The sequence below is a fragment of the Pseudorasbora parva genome, chromosome 16 (genome assembly GCF_024679245.1).
Source record: "Pseudorasbora parva isolate DD20220531a chromosome 16, ASM2467924v1, whole genome shotgun sequence".
NCBI classification, from domain to species: domain Eukaryota; kingdom Metazoa; phylum Chordata; class Actinopteri; order Cypriniformes; family Gobionidae; genus Pseudorasbora; species Pseudorasbora parva.
The window spans coordinates 45,464,825-45,488,380 of record NC_090187.1 but is presented as its reverse complement, the minus strand read 5'-3'; the positions used below and the strand labels follow the sequence as shown (position 1 = coordinate 45,488,380).

Here is a 23,556-nt window from a genome sequence, read left to right as displayed (position 1 = left end):
GAGAATGTAGGAAACTATTCCACTGATTTTTGTTTTAATTCGCAGCCGGTATTTGCTGAGTCGGAGCCAGTCTGCAGATTTTGTGCAGGCGATGTATGACAGACTCTGATTCCATTCAATCAGAGTTTCATATTTTGAGTCAATATTGAACACATTGTTTTTATTTGTCATGCATGTGGTTGTGTGAGCCTCAATCGATTAGTGTATGATGCCCAGTTTTTCTTTCTAACATTTACAAAGTTGACATATAAACTTTATTGCCAGAAGTATTGTGACGCCGCTCTATAGTTCAGGTGTTCAGTCTCTTCATGGCCACAGGTGTTTAACTCCAGCTCTCGGCCTGCAGACGCTTCTACACACATTAGTGAAAGAATGGGTCGCTCTCAGGAGCTCAGTGAACTCAAGCGTGGGGCCGTGATAGGCTGACACCTGTGCAATAAGGCCATTCCTGACATTTCCTCACTACTAAATATTCCACGCTCAACTGTTAGTGGGATTAGAACAAAGAGGAAGCCATTGGGAACAACAGCAACTCAGCCACGAAGTGTTAAATCCCAGAGCGGGGTCAGCGCATGCTGAGGGTCACAGTGCGCAGAAGTCTCCAACTTTCTGCAGAGTCAACAGCTCCAGACCTCCAGACTTCTGTGGCCTTCAGATGAGCTCAAGAACAGCGGAGAGAGCTTCATGGAATGGGTTTCCATGGCCGAGCAGCTCATCCAAGCCTTACATCACCAAGAGCAATGCAAAGCGTGGGATGCAGTGGAGTAAAGCAGCCGCCACTGGACTCTAGAGCAGTGAGACGTGTTCTCTGAGCGACCAATCACGCTTCAGTCTGACAATCCCATGGACGAGTCTGGGTTTGGCCGTCGCCAGGAGAACGGGACTCGCCTGACTGCATTGTGCCAAGTGTAAAGTTTGGTGGAGTGGGGGTTATGATGTGGGGTTGTTTTTCAGGGGTTGGCCCCTTAGTTCCAGTGAAAGGAACTCTTAATGCTTCACCAAGACATTTTGGACAATTTCACGCTCCCAACTTTGTGGGATCAGTTTGTGGACGGCCCCTTCCTGTCCCAGCATGACTGCGCTCCAGTGCACAAAGCGTCGCTCCATAAAGACATGGATGAGGAGTTTGGTGTGGAGGAACTGGACTGGCCTGCACAGAGTCCTGAGCTCAACCCGATAGAACAGCTTTGGGATGAATTAGAGCGGAGACTGAGAGCCAGGCCTTCTCGTCCAACATCAGTGCCTGACCTCACAAATGAGCTTCTAGAAGAATGGGCAAAAATCCCCATAAACACACTCCTAAACCTTGAGGAAAGCCTTCCCAGAAGAGCTGGAGCTGTGAGAGAGGGTGGGCCGACTCCAGATTAAACCCCACCGGTTAACAATGGGGAGCTCAGGTGTGTGTAGAGGCGGCACAACACTTCTGGCCATATAGTGCATGTATATGATGGTGGATGAGTGGGAAAGTCATGTGACTAAAACAGATGAACTAGTATTACTGTTTATGGTTGCTAAGAAATGCAATATCTTGGCACATTAATATTTTTTACCTTTTTATATTGGCTTCAAATGCGGCTCGTCTAATCAGATTCTGCAGTTTTATAAATCCTGTTCAACACACAACAAACCCACAGACACACACACACACACACACACACACACACACACACACACACACACAGAAGACTCACAGCACATGAGTGTTTATATCTGTTTATTTATGCACGTATAAGGTTTATAAGATAATACATGGATTTAAAGAATGCACTTATTATTATAAGAAACCATGTGAGATTGACTCGGTCCATCAGAAGCTCATGCCACAGTGAGATGGAGCTGACGTCGTTCACACACTCGATTAGAGATGGTGTGTATGATCACTGATTTAATATGTCATGGGTGAACGAGGGTTATTACACTGCAAAAAATGCTCTTCTTATTTAGTATTTTTGTCCTGTTTCCAGTCCAAATATCTAAATATTCTTAAATCCAAGAAACAAGATTTCAATCAGAAATCAGATTATTTTTCTCACCCCATTGGCAGATCATTTTGCCTGTTTTAAGCAGAAGCTCTCTTCATTTAGATTTTATTTTCAACAACACAAGAAAAAATATCTCATGTCGTTTTACTGATCTAGTAAATGCATCTTGATTTAAGAATATTCAGATATTTAGACTGGAAACAAGAAAATACTAAATAAGAAGAGCATTTTTTGCAGTGCACAGAAGTGTAGGAAGATTTCCACTGTGGGTTAGTGTGATCATCGTGTGTGTGTGTGTGTGTGTGTGTGTGAGTGATTTAATGCTAAACAGGAGAACCTCAGGTTCTTTCAGATCTGGCAGCACCAGAACCGCATTATTTGGTCATCGTATAAATAAATTAAACACGTCTCTCTAAGCGGCGGATGCACGTCTAATGAGCGTTTGGGATTATAGTGCGCGTATACGGACGTCTAATCTCACACACGTCCGTCTAAATGACATCCAGCCCAGATTCTGGAGAAGGCAGGCCGATGCTCCGAGATGCGATTCCTGCTGCGGGATTATTGCCCCGCCCACTGAGAGAGAGAGAGAGAGAGAGAGAGAGAGAGAGAGAGACGCGTTCCATCAGCAGAAGTGTCAATCAGTGTAAGCTCCGCCCACACTTGCATTGTGTCGGTCACCATGGTGACGAGCCGCCATTTTCCCTCATAGGGCGGAGTAAAAGAAGATGTAGGCCGCGGCGGAGCGGACGGAGGAGGCGGAGATCTCAGACACTTCGTGATCGTCGAATTTAAACCAGCGCTGCTTGAGCGGATTCTTACAGTAGGCCGTGTAATGGCCGCCATCCATCCCGCCGTAATGATTCTGCGGAGAAGAAGAAGAGAGGGTACGGTAGTATTGTCTTGTTTTGGGAAAAATAACTCCAAATGAAGAGAGTTTTTGCTAAAAATAAGATAAATAATCTGCCAATGGGGTGAGAAAAATAATCTTAATTCAAACAGAAAACAAGATTATTTTTCTCACCCCATTGGCAGATTATTTATCTTATTTTAAGCAAAAACTCTCTTCATTTTGAGTTATTTTTCCCCAAAACAAGACAATTACTTTTGCTTGTCTAGTAAATACTTCTTGTTTTAAGAATTTTTAGATGTTTGGACAGGGGTGGTTAGTAATCAAGTAAAAATACTTTGATACTCTACTTAAGTATTTTTTTCGGGGATCTGTACTTTACTTGAGTATATTTTATTTGCATCTACTTTTACTCTTACTCCACTACAATATTAAAGGCAAAGTGTACTTTTTACTCCAATACATTTCCCCATGCCCGCTCCAAGTATTAAGTATTTATTACACTTGATTTCCAAACCGGTCTGGTCGGTCATGGATGATCCAGTCGGGTATAGACTTGGAAAAAAGCTGACAAGTCAGGTTTGCCACACTAACTTTAGCTCAGTGTTTCCCCAACTTTTTTATTTTGCGGCACACTATTTACTATGGAAACATCAGTAACATTTTACAATACAGGTGCACTATTATAATTCATGCCTAACTAATGCACAGATAACCATGAGTTAATGTATTACTAATGAAGAACTAAACCATTTATTAATGATTACTGCATCAGCAACTAATGAACATTCTCTATGATTAATAGATTAAGTAATATATGAATTGCTATTAATTAAATATGACATCATTAATTCCCTAATAACATATTACATGAACTAATAATGTAAATTCATGTATTCAAAGCCATGCATTCCGACTCTCAGTTGTCTGTTTAATTAATCATTAATCATAACAATTGGTTATGATTACAAAAATTATATTATAACTTTACTTGTTGAGGCACATGACTATTAACTAATTGTTACGTAATATGTCATTGTGGTTATGGCTTTTGAATTAATTTTGAATTAGTTAATAGTATCTTGCTCCTCATCTGTTTTATGGAGCTAATGTTATGGAACATGTCTATTTTAAGTTTAACCCCTATACTGCCTTAAGGTGCTTCATTGTCTCCTATTAATTGCAAATCTAACAAATTCTTATTTGCAGTATCTAATCTTAACATTTGTTCAATTAAAGCATTGCATATCAGTCCCAAAAGATTTTATCTGCTTATTGATATTTACAGTTAATTTGAATATTTACTTTTTACTTTCGGTACTTGAGTACGTTTTAAATCTGATACTTTTGTACTTTTACTCAAGTGATGTTTGAATGGAGGACTTTCTACTTTTACTGGAGTATTTTTTCATTAAGGTATACATACTTTCACTCGAGTATAACTTTTGAGTACTTTTACCACCTCTGTGTTTGGACTAGAAACAAGACAAAATACTGAGTAAGAAAAGCATGTTTTGCAGTGTACTTCTGTGGTCCTCAAGATAAGAGAAAATATGCAGGAAGTACAATGAACGTATCTAAAAAAAGTTTCCTATCATTTTAAATGGTCAGAATGCATCTCTGACAAAGAGTTCTACTAAAAAAAGGTGTTCCTGTGGCTCAGTTTACCCCAGGTTAGGGGTAAGATGATCCGAGTCAGTGGGTAAGTTGCACCATCTGGGTGTAAACAGACCAGCTAAATGAATCTGAATCAAACCCATAATAAAGATAGTTTAACTCTTTTAAAATCAGCAATAATCAAATTTGATTTCACCAATAGTCATGTTTCTGTTCGTAAGAAGAGCATTATTTGCAGTTTATATCTATAACGAAAAAACATTTCCAAGTCTTGACATCATATCCGGGAGATCAGTCAGTAAATCTGAGTAAAATCACAGCTTTGCTTATCCAACTCAGATGTGGAGTAATTTCTACATCACAGAGGTGCCCAGATAACACTAATCCCGCTGAAGTTAGAAGAAGAGTGTGTTTTGCGGTGTGTGTCGTGTACTCACAGACACGGCGTACAGGTTGTATTTCTTCATGTTGGGTTTGGGTCCGATGACGTACTGCGACAGGTCCAGATTATCCAGCGGGAAATCCACCAGAGTCTGCAGCTTCTCCCGCCACCGGCCGTCGTATTTAAACCTGTAATAAACACACAAGAACACCTTTCACACTGAAGCCTGCTTTACACGTTTAAAGCCCTGGGCCCGGCTGCATCAAAGCACTTCGTTATAAGGTTAGGGTACAAAAAATGGGTTGCAAAAAATAAAAAATAAAGGTCCGCTTAAGGAACTTTAAAGCTGTCCCTTAATTACTGAAGAGTTCCCATAAAGCTGCTCTACTGGGTGGTTGCCCTGCTCGCTTAATAAACAAACTCCAGCTGGTCCATGATAGATAGATAGATAGATAGACAGACAGACAGACAGACAGACAGACAGACAGACAGACAGACAGACAGACAGACAGACAGACAGACAGACAGACAGACAGACAGGAGTCATTTGAATACTGCCTGTTGATCACTCCTCTTGTGCAGTAGAAAACATCAGTCATCTTTATTTCTATCGCTCTTCTCCAGCGCCGATTGTGTCAGAGCAGCTTCAGTGTTAAACAGGACAATACTGCAGCAGAATTAGATTGGGCTGTACAGTCGTTCTGGAGTAAACAGTGATGTTATCAGCTTATTTTAATTTATCAGAGAGAGACAATGTTGGCAGATCAGGATTAGAGTTTATAGAATTAAATAAGACCTCATTCATTAATGTTATTTGTATATTTAGTTGAATAACTCTGATCATAATGCTAGTGTCCTAAATCCAGTCTTAAATTGAGCTGGTTCTGGTGATCGCCACTGAAGAGGTTTCCCGCCAGCGGAGCCGGAACTCAAGCACTCCAGACTTCACTCACCGCTTCAGATGCACGAGTAAAATGGGCGGAAGTTTCCAGATTTGCATTTTCTTGATGGCGTCTCTGTGTGTCTTGCAGTGTCGGCAGTAGAAGCGGTTGCTGTCGGTCAGACGCTCCTCTTTAGAGAACAGCTTCAGACAATCCTGAACAAACACACACACACACAGGCAGAGTGAGTTCAGATGGAGGACTACAGAACAACACACACACACACACACACACACAGGCAGAGTGAGTTCAGATGGAGGACTACAGAACAACAACACAGGCAGAGTGAGCTCAGATGGAGGACTACAGAACAACAACACACACACACACACAACACAGGCAGAGAGAGTTCAGATGGAGGACTACAGAACAACAACAACACACACACACACACACACACACAGGCAGAGTGAGTTCAGATGGAGGACTACAGAACAACAACACACACACACACACAACACAGGCAGAGTGAGCTCAGATGGAGGACTACAGAACAACAACACACACACACACACACAACACAGGCAGAGAGAGTTCAGATGGAGGACTACAGAACAACAACAACACACACACACACACACACACAACACACAGGTCTAGTTCTTCAAGGAGAACGTCTCAGTGCAGTGCAATGCTCTTCTTATTTAGTATGTTGTCTTGTTTCCAGTCCAATTATCTAAATATTCTTAAATCAAGAAGTATTTACTGGATCAGTAAAACGACATCAGATATTTTTGGTGTTTTCTGGGGACAAATATCAAAGTGGGGGAAAAAAATTCTGGGAATAAATTATATATTTTTGCAGTGTGTGTTAGACGGTCTTTGTTGAAAATAACTCTAAATGAAGAGAGTTTTTGCTTAAAACAGGCAAAATGATCTGCCAATGGGGTGAGAAAAATAATCTTAATTCAAACAGAAAACAAGATTATTTTTCTCACCCCATTTTAAGGAAAAACTCTTAATTTTGTGTTATTTTTCCCCAAAACAAGACAATAATTGTCACTTGTTTAGTAAATTAATGTAAGAATTTTTAGATATTTAGACTAGAAACAAGACAAAAATACTGAGGAAGAAGAGCATTTTTTCAGTGCAGACTTCAGTGTCACATGATCCAGCTGAACTGAAATTTAGTGTGTGTGTGTGTGTGTGTGGGCATGTTTTTGTGACATATGAGGACACAAGTGTGTGTAATGCCATGGGTATGACACAGGTATTACAGGAGAGGGTGAAATATGAGGACATTACCCATGGCCCCACTTTACAAAAGGCTTATAAATCACACAGGAGGAGTTTTTATGAGAAAGTTAAAATGCAGAATGTTTCCTGTGATGGGTAGGTTTAGGGGCAGTGTGTGTGTGTGTGTGTGTGTGTGTGTGTGTGTGTGTGTGATGGGTAGGTTTAGGGGCTGTGTGTGTGTGCGTGTGTGTGTGTGTGTGATGGGTAGGTTTAGGGGCTGTGTGTGTGTGCGTGTGTGTGTGTGTGTGTGTGTGTGTGTGTGTGTGTGTGTGATGGGTAGGTTTAGGGGCAGGGGCAGTGTAAGGGGATATAAAAGAGGGTTTGTACAGTATAAAATCCTTTCGCCTATGGAGAGTCCCCATATGTCACAAAAACAAGTGTGTGTGTGTGTGTGTGTGTGTGTGTGTGTGTGTGTGTGTGTGTGTGTGTGTGTGTGCGCGTGTGACCTGCAGAGAGCACTTGCTGCCGGCTGGCATCTCCAGTGTGAGGTACATGAAGGTCTCGAAGGTGCGGCTCTTCATCTGGCAGCTCATGCACTGCACCGTGGACTTAAACTGGCCCTGGAACAGAGCCACGATCACCGACTCGTTCAGCTGCTTGTGTTTGGACCAGGCCAGATCCGCAGCGCTGATGTCATCCAGGTGATCGATGTCCTCTTCCTTATAGCCCCGCCTCTTATCTGCCTGAGGGAGGGAGAGAGTGTGTGTTTCAGTCTGTACACTCACATACACACTTGCTCGCATGCACGCACGCACACACACACACACACGCGCACGGATGCACGCACACACACTCTCTCTCTTTCTCTCACACACACACACACACACACACACTCCTCTACCTTGTTGAGGTCCTCGTGCAGGCCGTCCATGAGGAACAGTAGCAGCTCCTGTGAGTCCTGATGCTCGTAGCTGGAGAAGCGGTTGTTGATCTTACAGATGGTTCCTTTAAAGTCCTGCGGGCTGATCACCTTATACTGTCCTGACCACAGAGCCTTCATGACCACACTGAACTCCTCCGCCACCTCGCCCTTATGACCCAGGATATTTGCCCTGCAACACACACACACACACAGTCACACACACGCACGCACAAACACACGCACACGCACACACAGTCACACAGTGAGGAAAGTAAGTATTTGAGCACTCTGCTATTTTGCAAGTTCTCCCACTTAGAAATCATGAAGGGTCTGAAATTGTCGTCGTAGGTGCATGGCCACTGAGAGAGACATAATTACTAGGGGTGTCAACAATAATCGATTCGGCGATGCGGGGCATGAACGATTCAGCATCGATGCTGCAAAGTGCCATAATCGATTATGTCACTGTTTATTTTCTGGCGGACGATAAAGTTGTGAAGTTTCAAATACTTCCGGTTCCGGGCGCAATTCACCTTTATTCCACAAGGTGGCGATGTCTGATACGCAATGATGAAGTGACGTTTCACTCATAGTTACCTCTGACAGAAAACGAAACAATAATTATAATCTGCAAAACTTGAAATGGCTCAGTGATCTACTTCAGAGAGCGAGTACTAAACACGATCATATGTTAGTGTCACTGTCTCTTGATGATGGATGTGGTCAAGAAGCTGTCAGTGATCAAAATATTGATTTTGAAGACGTTGAAAATGAGTTTGGAGAATATGCTGGAGATGGCGAATATGAGGCAGATGCTGAATCTACTGGTAAACGAGCTCTGACGAGGACAGATGAGGATGGTATTAAACATCTGCTCAAACTGAATCCTTCCAAGCTCCAAAAGGGAACGAAATAGGTTTTATTTTATTCTTCTGTAGCTGCTACTCTAAAATCAGGAGTTTAATATATTATCACGACGGGTAGAGGTCTATCCATGTTAAATATAGATCTGGGTCGCTAACGACCTGAATATGTAAGAATGTTTGGTGAAACAGTCATGCATTTAAGGGTTAATTGCATTTTATTTAATTTTATTTAATTACATTTTATTTTATTTAATAACTTTTATGTCAAAGATACAGGAGACACATAGCAGCCAATACATCTGTTGTTTAATATCTGCTTGTATTGCCTCATGACTGATGAAAAATTAGCTTTGTGTGCAGTAGAATTTTGATGCATCACAACGCATCGCAGAATCGAATTGAATCGTTACCTGGTGAATCGTAATCAAATCGTTACCTGGTGAATCGTAATCGAATCGTTACCTGGTGAATCGTAATCAAATCGTTACCTGGTGAATCGTAATCGAATCGTTACCTGGTGAATCGTAATCGAATCGTTACCTGGTGAATCGTAATCTAATCGTTACCTGGTGAATCGTAATCAAATCGTTACCTGGTGAATCGTAATCGAATCGTTACCTGGTGAATCGTAATCTAATCGTTACCTGGTGAATCGTAATCTAATCGTTACCTGGTGAATCGTAATCGAATCGTTACCTGGTGAATCGTAATCGAATCGTTACCTGGTGAATCGTAATCGAATCGTTACCTGGTGAATCGTAATCTAATCGTTACCTGGTGAATCGTAATCGAATCGAATCGTGAAGGCAGTGCCAATGCACACCCCTAATAATTACACAAAAAATTCAGAAATCACAGTGTATGATTTCTAACTATTTATTTGTATGATACGGCTGCAAATAAGTATTTGAACACCTGAGAGAATCAATGTTAATATTTGGTCCAGTAGCCTTTGTTTGCCATTCCAGAGGTCAAACGTTTCCTGTAGTTTTGCACACTTGATATGCTTCTGACAGAGCCACTCTTGGTTATCCTGGCTGTGCTTCGGGTCATTTTCATGTTGGAAGACCCAGCCTCGACCCATCTTCAATGCTCTAACTGAGGGAAGGAGGTTGTTCCCCAAAATCTCGCAATATATGGCCCCGGTCATGCTCTCCTTAATACAGTGCAGTCGCCCTGTCCCATGTGCAGAAAAACACCCCCACACCATGATGCTGCCACCCCCATGCTTCACAGTAGGGATGGTGTTCTTGGGATGGTACTCGTCATTCTTCCTCCGAACACGTTTAGTGGAATTATGACAGTTTTATTTTGGTCTCATCTGACCACATGACTTTCTCCCATGACTCCTCTGGATCATCCAAATGGTCATTGGCAAACTTCAGACGGGCCTGGACAAGTGCTGGTTTAAGGGGAACCTTCAGGCCATGCATGATTTCAAACAATGACGTCTTAGTGTTTTACCAACAGTAACCTTGGTAACGGTGGTCCCAGCTCTGCTCAGGTCATTGGCCAGCTCCTCCGTGTAGTTCTGGGCTGATTTCTCACCTTAGGATCATTGAGACCCACGAGGTGAGATCTGGAGCCCCAGTCTGAGGGAGACTGACAGTCATGTTTAGCTTCTTCTATTTTCTAATGATTGCTCCAGCAGTGGACCTTTCTTCACCGAGCTGCTTGGCCATTTCCCCGGAGCCCTCTCCAGCCGTGTGGAGGTGTGTGAGTGTCTCTCGTGTCTTTGGACAGCTCTGTGGTCTTGGCCATGTCAGTAGTTGGACTCTTGCTGATTGTATGAGGTGGACAGGTGTCTTTATCAGCTAACGGCCTCAAACAGGAGCATCTAATGTAGGATAATAAATGGAGTGGAGGTGGACATTTTAAAGGCAGACTAACAGGTCTCTGAGGGGCAGAACTCTAGCGGATAGACAGGTGTTCAAATACTTATTAGCAGCTGCATCAGACAAATAAATAGCTAAAAAAAAAAATCACACATTGTGATTTCTAAAAAAAATTATGTCTCTCACAGTGGACACGCACCTATGATGACAATTTCAGACACACACACACCAACACACACATACACACACACACACTGAATGTGATGATATAATACCGGTTAATGTCGTCCTGATAGTAATTCCTGTTGAAATAGTCGGCCATGGCGACAGTGTTGCACAGACACTGGAGGATGGAGTTCATGTAGCAGGTGTTGCCGAGGTTACGGAGGCCCGTTAGCAACGGCCCTTGACCCCCAAACACCGGGTTCAGGTTCCGGATCTTAGCTGCGGACGGCCGCGCGATCTCCACCGTCTTATAGGAGGCAGTCAGAGGCCTGAGACACACACACACACACAGAGCAAGTCTTCACATTTAATGCAATTACAAATACACAAATTCCATGTATGTATATTTGTGTGTGTGTCTGTGTATGATTGTGTGACTGTACGAGTGTGTGCATTAGTTTGTGACTGTACGAGTGTGTGTGTATGTGGGACTGCTTGAGTGTACGCATGAGTTTGTGACTGTACGAGTGTGTGTGTGACTGTGTGAGTGTACGCATGAGTTTGTGACTGTATGAGTGTGTGTGTGTGTGTGTGTGTGTGTGTGTGACTGCATGAGTTTGTGACTGTACGCGTGTGCGTGTGACTGTGTGAGTGTACGCATGAGTTTGTGACTGTATGAGTGTGTGTGTGTGTGTGTGTGTGTGTGACTGCATGAGTTTGTGACTGTACGCGTGTGCGTGTGACTGCGTGAGTGTACGCATGAGTTTGTGACTGTATGAGTGTGTGTGTGTGTGTGTGTGTGTGTGTGTGACTGCATGAGTTTGTGATTGTATGAGTGTGTGTGTGACTGCGTGAGTGTACGCATGAGTTTGTGACTGTATGAGTGTGTGTGTGTGACTGCGTGAGTGTACGCATGAGTTTGTGACTGTATGAGTGTGTGTGTGTGTGTGTGTGTGACTGCATGAGTTTGTGACTGTACGCGTGTGTGTGTGACTGCGTGAGTGTACGCATGAGTTTGTAACTGTATGAGTGTGTGTGTGACTGCGTGAGTGAGTGTGTGAGTGTGTGAGTTTGTGACTGTATGAGTGTGTGTGACTGTATGAGTGTGTGTGTGACTGCGTGAGTGAGTGAGTGTGAGTGTGTGTGTGAGTTTGTGACTGTATGAGTGTGTGTGTGAGTTTGTGACTGTATGAGTGTGTGTGTGACTGCGTGAGTGAGTGAGTGTGTGAGTTTGTGACTGTATGAGTGTGTGTGTGACTGCGTGAGTGAGTGAGTGTGTGAGTTTGTGACTGTATGAGTGTGTGTGTGACTGCGTGAGTGAGTGAGTGTGTGTGTGAGTTTGTGACTGTATGAGTGTGTGTGTGACTGCGTGAGTGAGTGAGTGTGTGAGTTTGTGACTGTATGAGTGTGTGTGTGACTGCGTGAGTGAGTGAGTGTGTGAGTTTGTGACTGTATGAGTGTGTGTGTGACTGCGTGAGTGTACGCATGAGTTTGTGACTGTATGAGTGTGTGTGTGAGTGAGTGAGTGTGTGAGTTTGTGACTGTATGAGTGTGTGTGTGACTGCGTGAGTGTACGCATGAGTTTGTGACTGTATGAGTGTGTGTGTGTGTGTGTGACTGCATGAGTTTGTGACTGTATGAGTGTGTGTGTGACTGCGTGAGTGTACGCATGAGTTTGTGACTGTATGAGTGTGTGTGTGTGTGTGTGTGACTGCGTGAGTGTACGCATGAGTTTGTGACTGTATGAGTGTGTGTGTGTGTGTGTGTGTGACTGCATGAGTTTGTGACTGTATGAGTGTGTGTGTGACTGCGTGAGTGTACGCATGAGTTTGTGACTGTATGAGTGTGTGTGTGTGACTGCGTGAGTGTACGCATGAGTTTGTGACTGTATGAGTGTGTGTGTGTGTGTGTGTGTGACTGCATGAGTTTGTGACTGTACGCGTGTGTGTGTGACTGCGTGAGTGTACGCATGAGTTTGTAACTGTATGAGTGTGTGTGTGACTGCGTGAGTGAGTGTGTGAGTGTGTGAGTTTGTGACTGTATGAGTGTGTGTGACTGTATGAGTGTGTGTGTGACTGCGTGAGTGAGTGAGTGTGAGTGTGTGTGTGAGTTTGTGACTGTATGAGTGTGTGTGTGACTGCGTGAGTGAGTGAGTGTGTGTGTGAGTTTGTGACTGTATGAGTGTGTGTGTGACTGCGTGAGTGAGTGAGTGTGTGAGTTTGTGACTGTATGAGTGTGTGTGTGACTGCGTGAGTGTACGCATGAGTTTGTGACTGTATGAGTGTGTGTGTGTGACTGCGTGAGTGTACGCATGAGTTTGTGACTGTATGAGTGTGTGTGTGTGTGTGTGTGTGACTGCATGAGTTTGTGACTGTACGCGTGTGTGTGTGACTGCGTGAGTGTACGCATGAGTTTGTAACTGTATGAGTGTGTGTGACTGCGTGAGTGACTGTGTGAGTGTGTGAGTTTGTGACTGTATGAGTGTGTGACTGTATGAGTGTGTGTGTGACTGCGTGAGTGAGTGAGTGTGAGTGTGTGTGTGAGTTTGTGACTGTATGAGTGTGTGTGTGACTGCGTGAGTGAGTGAGTGTGTGTGTGAGTTTGTGACTGTATGAGTGTGTGTGTGACTGCGTGAGTGAGTGAGTGTGTGAGTTTGTGACTGTATGAGTGTGTGTGTGACTGCGTGAGTGAGTGAGTGTGTGTGTGAGTTTGTGACTGTATGAGTGTGTGTGTGACTGCGTGAGTGAGTGAGTGTGTGAGTTTGTGACTGTATGAGTGTGTGTGACTGCGTGAGTGAGTGAGTGTGTGAGTTTGTGACTGTATGAGTGTGTGTGTGACTGCGTGAGTGAGTGAGTGTGTGTGTGAGTTTGTGACTGTATGAGTGTGTGTGTGACTGCGTGAGTGAGTGAGTGTGTGAGTTTGTGACTGTATGAGTGTGTGTGTGACTGCGTGAGTGTATGCATGAGTTTGTGACTGTATGAGTGTGTGTGTGACTGCGTGAGTGAGTGAGTGTGTGAGTTTGTGACTGTATGAGGTTGTGTGTGACTGCGTGAGTGTACGCATGAGTTTGTGACTGTATGAGTGTGTGTGTGTGTGTGTGTATGTGTGTGTGTGTGTGTGTGTGACTGCATGAGTTTGTGACTGTACGCGTGTGTGTGACTGCGTGAGTGTATGCATGAGTTTGTGACTGTATGAGTGTGTGTGTGACTGCGTGAGTGTATGCATGAGTTTGTGACTGTATGAGTGTGTGTGTGACTGCGTGAGTGTATGCATGAGTTTGTGACTGTATGAGTGTGTGTGTGACTGCGTGAGTGTATGCATGAGTTTGTGACTGTATGAGTGTGTGTGTGACTGCGTGAGTGTACGCATGAGTTTGTGACTGTATGAGTGTGTGTGTGTGACTGCGTGAGTGAGTGAGTGTGAGAGTTTGTGACTGTATGAGTGTGTGTGTGACTGCGTGAGTGTACGCATGAGATTGTGACTGTATGAGTGTGTGTGTGAATGCGTGAGTGAGTGTGTGAGTGTGTGAGTTTGTGACTGTATGAGTGTGTGTGTGACTGCGTGAGTGAGTGAGTGTGAGTGTGAGAGTTTGTGACTGTATGAGTGTGTGTGTGACTGCGTGAGTGAGTGAGTGTGAGTGTGTGAGTTTGTGACTGTATGAGTGTGTGTGTGTGACTGCGTGAGTGAGTGAGTGTGAGTGTGAGAGTTTGTGACTGTATGAGTGTGTGTGTGACTGCGTGGGTGTATGCATGAGTTTGTGACTGTATGAGTGTGTGTGTGACTGCGTGAGTGAGTGTGTGAGTTTGTGACTGTATGAGTGTATGTGACTGTATGAGTGTGTGTGTGACTGCGTGAGTGTATGCATGAGTTTGTGACTGTATGAGTGTGTGTGTGACTGCGTGAGTGTGTGAGTGTGTGAGTTTGTGACTGTATGAGCGTGTGTGTGACTGCGTGAGTGAGTGTGTGAGTTTGTGACTGTATGAGTGTGTGTGTGTGACTGCGAGTGTATGCATGAGTTTGTGACTGTATGAGTGTGTGTGTGTGACTGCGTGAGTGAGTGAGTGTGTGTGAGTGAGTTTGTGACTGTATGAGTGTGTGTGTGTGTGTGTGTGACTGCATGAGTGAGTGTGTGTGTGAGTTTGTGACTGTATGAGTGTGTGTGTGACTGCGTGAGTGTATGCATGAGTTTGTGACTGTATGAGTGTGTGTGTGTGTGTGTGTGTGTGTGTGTGTGTGTGTGTGTGTGTGTGTGTGTGACTGCATGAGTTTGTGACCGTGTGAGTGTGTGTGTGACTGCGTGAGTGAGTGAGTGTGTGTGTGAGTTTGTGACTGTATGAGTGTGTGTGTGTGTGTGTGTGAGAGACTGTATGAGTGAGTGTGTGTGTGACTGTATGAGTGAGTGAGTGTGTGACTGTATGAGTGAGTGAGTGTGTGTGAGTTTGTGACTGTATGAGTGAGTGTGTGTGTTTGACTGTATGAGGGTGTGTGTGTGTGTGACTGTATGAGTGAGTGTGTGTGTGTGACTGTATGAGTGAGTGAGTGTGTGTTTGAGTTTGTGACTGTATGAGTGAGTGTGTGTGTGTGACTGTATGAGGGTGTGTGTGTGTGTGTGACTGTATGAGTGAGTGAGTGTGTGTGAGTTTGTGACTGTATGAGTGAGTGTGTGTGTGTGACTGTATGAGGGTGTGTGAGTTTGTGACTGTATGAGTGAGTGTGTGTGTGTGTGTGTGTGTGTGTGTGTGACTGTATGAGTGAGTGAGTGTGTGTGACTGTATGAGTGAGTGAGTGTGTGTGTGAGTTTGTGACTGTATGAGTGAGTGTGTGTGTGTGACTGTATGAGGGTGTGTGAGTTTGTGACTGTATGAGTGAGTGTGTGTGTGTGACTGTATGAGGGTGTGTGTGTGTGTTTGAGTTTGTGACTGTATGAGTGAGTGTGTGTGTGTGACTGTATGAGGGTGTGTGTGTGTGTGTGACTGTATGAGTGAGTGAGTGTGTGTGAGTTTGTGACTGTATGAGTGAGTGTGTGTGTGTGACTGTATGAGGGTGTGTGAGTTTGTGACTGTATGAGTGAGTGTGTGTGTGTGTGTGTGTGTGTGACTGTATGAGTGAGTGAGTGTGTGTGACTGTATGAGTGAGTGAGTGTGTGTGTGAGTTTGTGACTGTATGAGTGAGTGTGTGTGTGTGACTGTATGAGGGTGTGTGAGTTTGTGACTGTATGAGTGAGTGTGTGTGTGTGACTGTATGAGTGAGTGAGTGTGTGTTTGAGTTTGTGACTGTATGAGTGAGTGTGTGTGTGTGACTGTATGAGGGTGTGTGTGTGTGTGTGACTGTATGAGTGAGTGTGTGTGTGTGACTGTATGAGTGAGTGTGTGTGTGTGACTATGAGGGTGTGTGTGTGTGTGTGTGACTGTATGAGTGAGTGTGTGTGCTCTTACTTGTTCTCCCGGTTGATGGCTGGGATGGCTGCAGGCTTCCTGCTGGTCTCATTGCTCAGCTCTTGGCTGATGTCTGGAGAGGAGTATGAGCGCTTCAGCTTGGACTGTTCCCGCTCCCGCTCTTTCTCCTGCTGCTTTTCCCGCTCCGTCTCCGCCGGCTCCGGCTGAGCTTTGGCAGCGTTGGGCTGGATCTGAGGCGAGCTGACCTCCGGTGGATACAGATGCACGCGGTTGGTGGGCGAGTGGTAATATCTGTAGGTGCCCGTCACTGTGTCCAGAAACTGCAGACCAGCATCAGAGACATTAGCAACACACACACACACACACACACACACACACACACACACACACACACACACACATACACTCTGCCGTCTCCACTCACCTTCATCCAGCCATCCGGCAGCCCAGGTACGGTTCGGCCCATCTCCTCACTGTGTGCGCGCGTCAGCGACTCCCTCTGAAACACACACACACACACACACACACACACACACACACACACACGTTACCTCCTGCTCAAGTGTCTTTATATCATCCTGCATGCAGGGCTGAATTCACAAAAAGCCCACAAAAAATATAAGAATGTCCCTAAGTGTGAAGTGTGTATGTGTGTATGTGTTGGTCATATAATTAGAATATAATCAAAAAGTTTATTTATTTCACTAATTCCATTCAAAAAGTGAAACTTGCGTATTATACTCACTTACACACGGATTAATACATTTCAAATGTTTATCTCTTTTAATTTTGATGATTATAGCTGACAACTAAGGAAAATCCCAAATTCAGTATCTTAGAAAATTAGAATATTGTGAAAAGGTTCAATATTGAAGACACCTGGTGCCGCACTCTAATCAGCTAATGAACTCAAAAGTCTCAGTCTAGTTCTGTCGGCGACACTCTCATGGGGAAGACCGCTGACTCGACAGATCTCCAAAAGACGACCACTGACACCTTACACACGGAGGGCGAGACCCTAAAGGTCACTGCAAAAGAGGCTGGCTGTTCAGAGCTCTGTGTCCAAGCACATTAATAGAGAGGCGAAGCGAAGGAAAAGATGTGGTAGAAACAAAGTGTAGAAGCAATAGAGATAACCGCACCCTGGAGAGGAGTGTGAAACAAAACCCATTCAAAAATGTGGAGGAGATTCACAACGAGAGGACTGCAGCTGGAGTCAGCGCTTTAAGAACAACTGCGCACAGACCACTACCCCATAGAAAATCTATCCTGGTCTTAAGTAATATTCTAATTTGTGTATATATATATGTGTGTGCGTGTGTGTGTGTGTGTGTGATGTCACTCACAGCGTTCAGCGGTGCGGGCGAGTCCAGTGACATGCTCTTCATGGCTGCGTCCAGTGGGACGTCCTTCTGTGCTCGTCTGGCCTTCTGGTCCCTCAGCTCCTCTTCCGCCGCCTGTTGCCGCTCCAGTTTCTTCCTCTTCTCCTCCTCTTCCTCCTTCCTCTTCTTCCTCTCCTCCTCCTCCTTCCTCTCGCTCTGCTCTCGCTGGAGTCTCTCGGCCGTCTCTCTCTCCTCCTGCGCTCTCTTGCGCTGCTCCTGCTCTTTCCGAGCCTTATCGATGAGACTGACGGTCTCGGCGTGGATCTCCCGCCGCTCCTCCTCGCTCAGAGCTTGTGTGTGTGTGTGTGTGGGGGGTTTGGTGGAGCGGTCCGGTATCACCAGGCCATTCGGCACCGCGGGGTTCGGGTCGCTGACCAGAGGCTTCTTCGTGCGGTCGACCTGAGGAAAGGTTGAGATGCTGAGAGAGTGTGTGTGTGTGTGTGTCTGTGTGTGTGTGAAATATGAGTTGTGTTTTTGTGAAATATCAAAAATCACCCCAAAAAAATCCACAGATTCCGTGTGGCCCTGGTCCAGTCCCCAATGCTTATACATTTTGAAGAAGTAAAAATGCAGAATATGTGTGTGTGTGTGTGTGTGTGTGTGTGTGTGTGTGTTGGGTAGGTTTAGGGGCAGCATAGGGGGATAGAAACGGTTTGTACAGTATAAAAATGTATTACGCCTATGGAATGTCCCCACATTTCACAAAAACAAACGTGTGTGTGTGTGTGTGTGTGTGTGTGTGTGTGTGTGTGTGTGTGTGTGTGTGTGTGTGTGTGTGTGTGAATCACTGAGCGTTGTGTGTGGGTGAGACTCACCTGTGGTATGTGTCTGGGCGAGGCAGGGGCAGGCGGTGTGGCATCAGTGATGACGGGCTGTGCGAGCGATGTGTGTGTGTTTGCGAGTGGTGTGTGTGTGTTTGCGAGCGGCGTGTGTGTGTGTGTAAGCGGATCTGCTGGCGGCTCCACTGGCGGCTCCTGGATCTGAGTGGTTCCATTGAGCTCCGGCTCTTCACACACGATCACGGGTTTGGGCTCCTCCAGCGACGGGTACGTGAAGTTCACTGAAATCACAGCGGACACAACAACACAGTCTTTAGAGCTAGGACCAACTAACCCAACCCATAGTAAAGAGATGTGTTTTTACTCTAGATTCAAACTGACAGAGTGTGTCTGCTTCCCGAATATTGCTAGGAAGGTCCAGAGTTTTAGGTGCTATACTTGCTGGTTCTAGTAAGAACTCGAGCTGCTGCGTTTTGGACCAGCTGGAGTTTGTTTATTAAGCGAGCAGGGCAACCACCCAGTAGAGCATTACAATAATCTAGCCTTGAGCTCATGAACGCATCGACTAACTGTTATTATTATATTATATATTAAATTATATATTATATTTTATTGCACTGCTCTATGAAATACTTGATTCTGATTGGTCAATCGCACATTCCAGCGGTATGTTATTCCCAGATAACACACACCGCTCATCCGGGTACTACGAGTTATCTTGACCGGTTCTACTTCTATGCTTAACGCTGGCGCCATCTTGTGGCTTAAACAGCCGTGGCTACACTGGAAGACTTCAAGGCAGGTTTCCTTTATAAAGTTTTAAATATGGATATTTTTCTTACACAAACGCATCGATTTGAATCAGAAGGCTCTATTAACCCATCGGAGCCGTGTGGAGCACGTGTGTGTGTGTGTGTGTGTGTGTGTGTGTGTGTGTGTGTGTGTGACTCACGCTGGGGCAGGGCGCTGGACTCCTGCTGTCGGGGGGGCTTGACTTTAGCGTTGCTGGTGTACATCGGGTAGAAGAGCAGCCAGTTCTCGTAACCTCCCTCCAGCACCAGCGGCTCACTGCGCAGGATAGTGCTGCTGTCCCACTGCACACACACACAGGTGTCACACACAAGACTTGACACGTCTCACACACACACACACGACCTGACATGTCACACCATACACAGGTCTCACACACACACACGATCTGATACGTCACACCACACACATCTCACACACACGTCTCTCACACACGCAGACCAGACACAGGTCTCACACACACACACACACACACACACGATCTGACACGTCACACCACACACACGTCTCACACACGCAGACCAGACACAGGTCTCACACACACACACGACCTGACATGTCACACCATACACAGGTCTCACACACACACACGATCTGATACGTCACACCACACACATCTCACACACACGTCTCTCACACACGCAGACCAGACACAGGTCTCACACACACACACGATCTGATACGTCACACCACACACATCTCACACACACGTCTCTCACACACGCAGACCAGACACAGGTCTCACACACACACACACACACACACACGATCTGACACGTCACACCACACACACGTCTCACACACGCAGACCAGACACAGGTCTCACACACACACACACACACACGATCTGACACGTCACGTCACACCACACACATCTCACACACACGTCTCTCACACACGCAGACCAGACACAGGTCTCACACACACACACACACACAGACACACACCTTAAAGAGCGCGTCCTTCAGACTCTGTAAGGTTGAGCCCAGTGTGAGGTCAGAGATGCAGCTGAACCAGTCCAACAGAACCACATAATCCACGAACCCTCGACGCCTCCAGAGCTCCAGAGACGCTTCAGGAAGCTTCAGCTCGATCTGATGCACCGTCACCCTGACGAGCAGAGCAGAGTGAACATTAGTGTGTGTGTCTGTGTGTGTGTGTGTGTGTGTGTGTGTGTGTGTGTGTGTGTGTGTGTGTGTGAGAGTGTGTGTGTGTGTGTGTGTGTGTGAGAGTGTGTGTGTGTGTGTGTGTGTGTGTGTGTGTGTGTGTGTGTGTGTGTGTGTGTGTGTGTGTGTGTGTGTGTGTGAGAGAGAGAGTGTGTGTGTGAGAGTGTGTGTGTGATAGAGAGCTGGGTCTAAAGTGGGCTCTGACCGCAGCTGTGCTTGTGTGTGTTTGTGTGTGTATGTGTGTGTATGTGTGTGTGTATACCCCGGGCTGACGGCCTCCTCAGGTACACTGATGCAGGTCTGAGACGGCACACACATCTGCGACTCCTCGAAGTCCGTCCTGCTCCGAGCGTCCATCACCAGAACGCTGATACTGGAGTCCTTCATCAGCCGGAACAAACCCTCAGCACTGATGCTGCCTGATGGACACACACACACACACACTGGTGAGGGACATCCGACACACACACAGAGGAGGGATAATCCAGCAGTACCTTTATCACTTCCTGTCTTCCTGTTATTGGGTTCCTCTTTAACCTGCCGTAAAACACGCAAAGGCAACATTAATCATTAACACATCAGAACACGCATGTGATGACATCACTAAACTTGAACATTGAGCTGCAAGTTAAAATACAAACCCCGTCAATCACACACACACACACACACACTCACACACACACACACACTCTCACTCACACACACACTCACATACACATTTAAGGAATGATATATCATCTCCGAGGCTTCCTATAGTTTACCATAATATTACAGGTTCAGATCGACCATCTCCAGAAGTGTGTGTGTGTGTGTGTGTGAGTGTGTGTGATGCAGCACCTTCTGCTTCTCTGAGACTCCTCTCGGTGACGCACGTCCATCTTTTTCAGTTCTTTCTTCTCGTCGACTCTTTTCCTCCTTTCTCTCTTTCTCTTCCAGCTTTTTCCGCACTTCCATTTCCTCATACCTTAAGAAAGAGAGCAGAAGAATGTGTAAGTGAGTGAGTGTGTGTGTGTGTGTGTGTGTGTGTGTGTGTGATGGGTAGGTTTAGGGGCAGTATAGGGGGATAGAATGTACAGTGTAAAATCCATTACACCTATGGAAAGTCCCCACATTTCATAAAAACCTAACATGTGTGTGTGTTTGTGAGTGAGACAGTGAGAGTGTGTGTGTGTGTGTGTGTGTGTGTGTGTGTGTGTGTGTGTGTGTGTGTGTGTGTGTGTGTGTGTGTGTGTGTGTGTGTGTGTGTGTGTGTGTGTGTGTGTGTGTGTGTGTGTGTGTGTGTGTGTGTGTGTGTGTGTGTGTGTGTGTGTGAAACTGACCGGAGCTTCAAACTCTCTGAGAGTTTCTCTGCCTCCTCGATGGCCTTCTTAAAGCTTGTCGGTCCGAGCATAGACAGGAAGAACTCCTGAAAGGACAGCACAGACTCACAACAGCCCATCATCTCACATACACACACACACACACACACCCACACCCACACACAGCTGCCAAACTCCCACAATGCACTGCGGCTCTACCTGCTGCTGCCTGAAGTCCGGCCTCTTCTTGATGAGGTCATAGACCGTCAGATACTTCATGTACAGGACGTAAGCTTTCTCCTCGTCTCGGTCCAGACGACACTCCTCAGCCGCCTTGAAGATCTTGCAGGCACTCTGAACATAACTGGAACACACACACACACACACACACACACACACACACACACACAGAGATCAGATGTACATCCTGGGGCCATGCGTTCCCCAGCATTAACTTCTGGAGCAGTTTGAGCTCCAGTAGCTCGTCTGTTTGATCGGACCCCACGGGCCAGCCTTCGCTCCCCACGGTCATCAATGAGCCTTGGCCGCCCATGACCCTGTGGCCGGTTCTCCACTGGTCCTTCCTTGGAGCACTTTTGATAGATACTGACCACTGCAGACCGATAAATACGGTTTTCTAAGGCTCTAACGTTACTCACTTTCTGGTGCTGGTTTTCTCCGGTTTGACTTCGGCTTTCTTATTGAGATCCCTCAGTGATGAGGACAGATACAGATCCTTCACTCCGCTGGACACGGACGGCATCTCAGCTCATATTCCTGCAGGAACACATCATCATCATCATCATCATCATCATCATCATCATGGCAGACTAACTAGAGCCATGACTAGACGAATCAGCATAGGACTATAATATAGAAGATATTACAGAATATAATTCGACCAACTCATTATTTAAATATTAATAATAACAATCAGGCGCATGTCAAAACAATCAATAATCAGAGGCATTACAGTAATTAACTACACCAATGACAGGATCACCAGACTAACAATAATCAGACCACTGACAACACAATCCGACCAGTGACACAAACACAAGCGATAGTTCTGCTCAGATTCATAATCATAACACTACAGTAAACCAAATTCATAATCATAACACTACAGTAAACCAAATTCATAATCATAACACTACAGTAAACCAAATTCATAATCATAACACTACAGTAAACCAAATTCATAATCATAACACTACAGTAAACCAAATTCATAATCATAACACTACAGTAAACCAAATTCATAATCATAACACTACAGTAAACCAAATTCATAATCATAACACTACAGTAAACCAAATTCATAATCATAACACTACAGTAAACCAAATTCATAATCATAACACTACAGTAAACCAAATTCATAATCATAACACTACAGTAAACCAAATTCATAATCATAACACTACAGTTAATCAATAACTGGGTGTTTGTGTGTGATCCGCAGTGAAGCTCGACTCACCCTAAACACACACACTGGAATAAAAGCCTCGGGAAACACACCGGGATCCGCGGAAAAGTGAAGTTTATCCGGAATAATGGCAGTAAACACTGAAAACTGCTCGATCAAACGCGGAAGTCGACGGGTTCAAAGAGCGGAAGCTTTATTTAAACACACACTGCGCACAAACACAACATAATAACACACACACACATTTGTTTTTGTGAAATGTGGGGACATTACATAGAAGTAATGGTTTTATACTGTACAAACCACATTTTCTTTCCCCCTACACATCTCTCTCTCACACACACACACACACGGTGTATCAATTGTGTGTTACAGTACTCATTACACACTCATTTCTGCGTCATTCGACACTGTCGTGTCTTGTGTGTGAACTGGAGTGTTATTATTACTATCCAGTCTCATAAACTGAATATTCCTGAGGAGAAGATGTTATGAAAACTTATAACTCATAATATTGGGCTCGGGTTTGGTCAGCTGACTGACTCTCCGTACTGCGCATG

At 45.1% G+C, this 23,556-nt stretch overlaps 2 protein-coding genes across 2 annotated transcripts in view; one reads left to right on the top strand and one right to left on the bottom strand.

Moving 5' to 3' along the window:
• Positions 1 to 23,556, top strand: part of trpm7 (transient receptor potential cation channel, subfamily M, member 7) — a 109,628-nt gene that overhangs the window by 72,589 nt on the left and 13,483 nt on the right. The gene's annotated exons all lie outside the window — the stretch shown is intronic.
• On the bottom strand, positions 1,698 to 23,190 carry usp8 (ubiquitin specific peptidase 8). The gene is made up of 19 exons (XM_067419181.1): positions 23,048 to 23,190; positions 22,227 to 22,344; positions 21,787 to 21,931; positions 21,589 to 21,674; positions 21,107 to 21,233; positions 20,764 to 20,806; positions 20,532 to 20,688; positions 20,051 to 20,213; positions 19,246 to 19,387; positions 18,330 to 18,574; positions 17,479 to 17,913; positions 16,557 to 16,631; positions 16,172 to 16,452; positions 10,847 to 11,065; positions 7,850 to 8,060; positions 7,455 to 7,691; positions 5,785 to 5,927; positions 4,887 to 5,019; positions 1,698 to 2,847 (listed from the first exon to the last, which is right to left on the bottom strand). Exons 2-19 carry the CDS (start codon positions 22,328 to 22,330, stop codon positions 2,689 to 2,691), a joined length of 3,105 nt encoding a protein of 1,034 aa, XP_067275282.1. The 5' UTR covers positions 22,331 to 22,344; positions 23,048 to 23,190; the 3' UTR covers positions 1,698 to 2,688.

Excerpts from the sequence above, each read along its gene's own strand:
- usp8 (XM_067419181.1), bottom strand. The coding sequence starts at position 22,330 with ATGCCGTCCGTGTCCAGCGGAGTGAAGGATCTGTATCTGTCCTCATCA. Across the intron at positions 20,214-20,531 it reads GAGGAGGCCGTCAGCCCGGG|GGTGACGGTGCATCAGATCG; the intron begins GTATACACACAC and ends TCTGCTCGTCAG. Across the intron at positions 16,632-17,478 it reads CGCCCGCACCGCTGAACGCT|AGGGAGTCGCTGACGCGCGC; the intron begins GTGAGTGACATC and ends TGTGTGTTTCAG.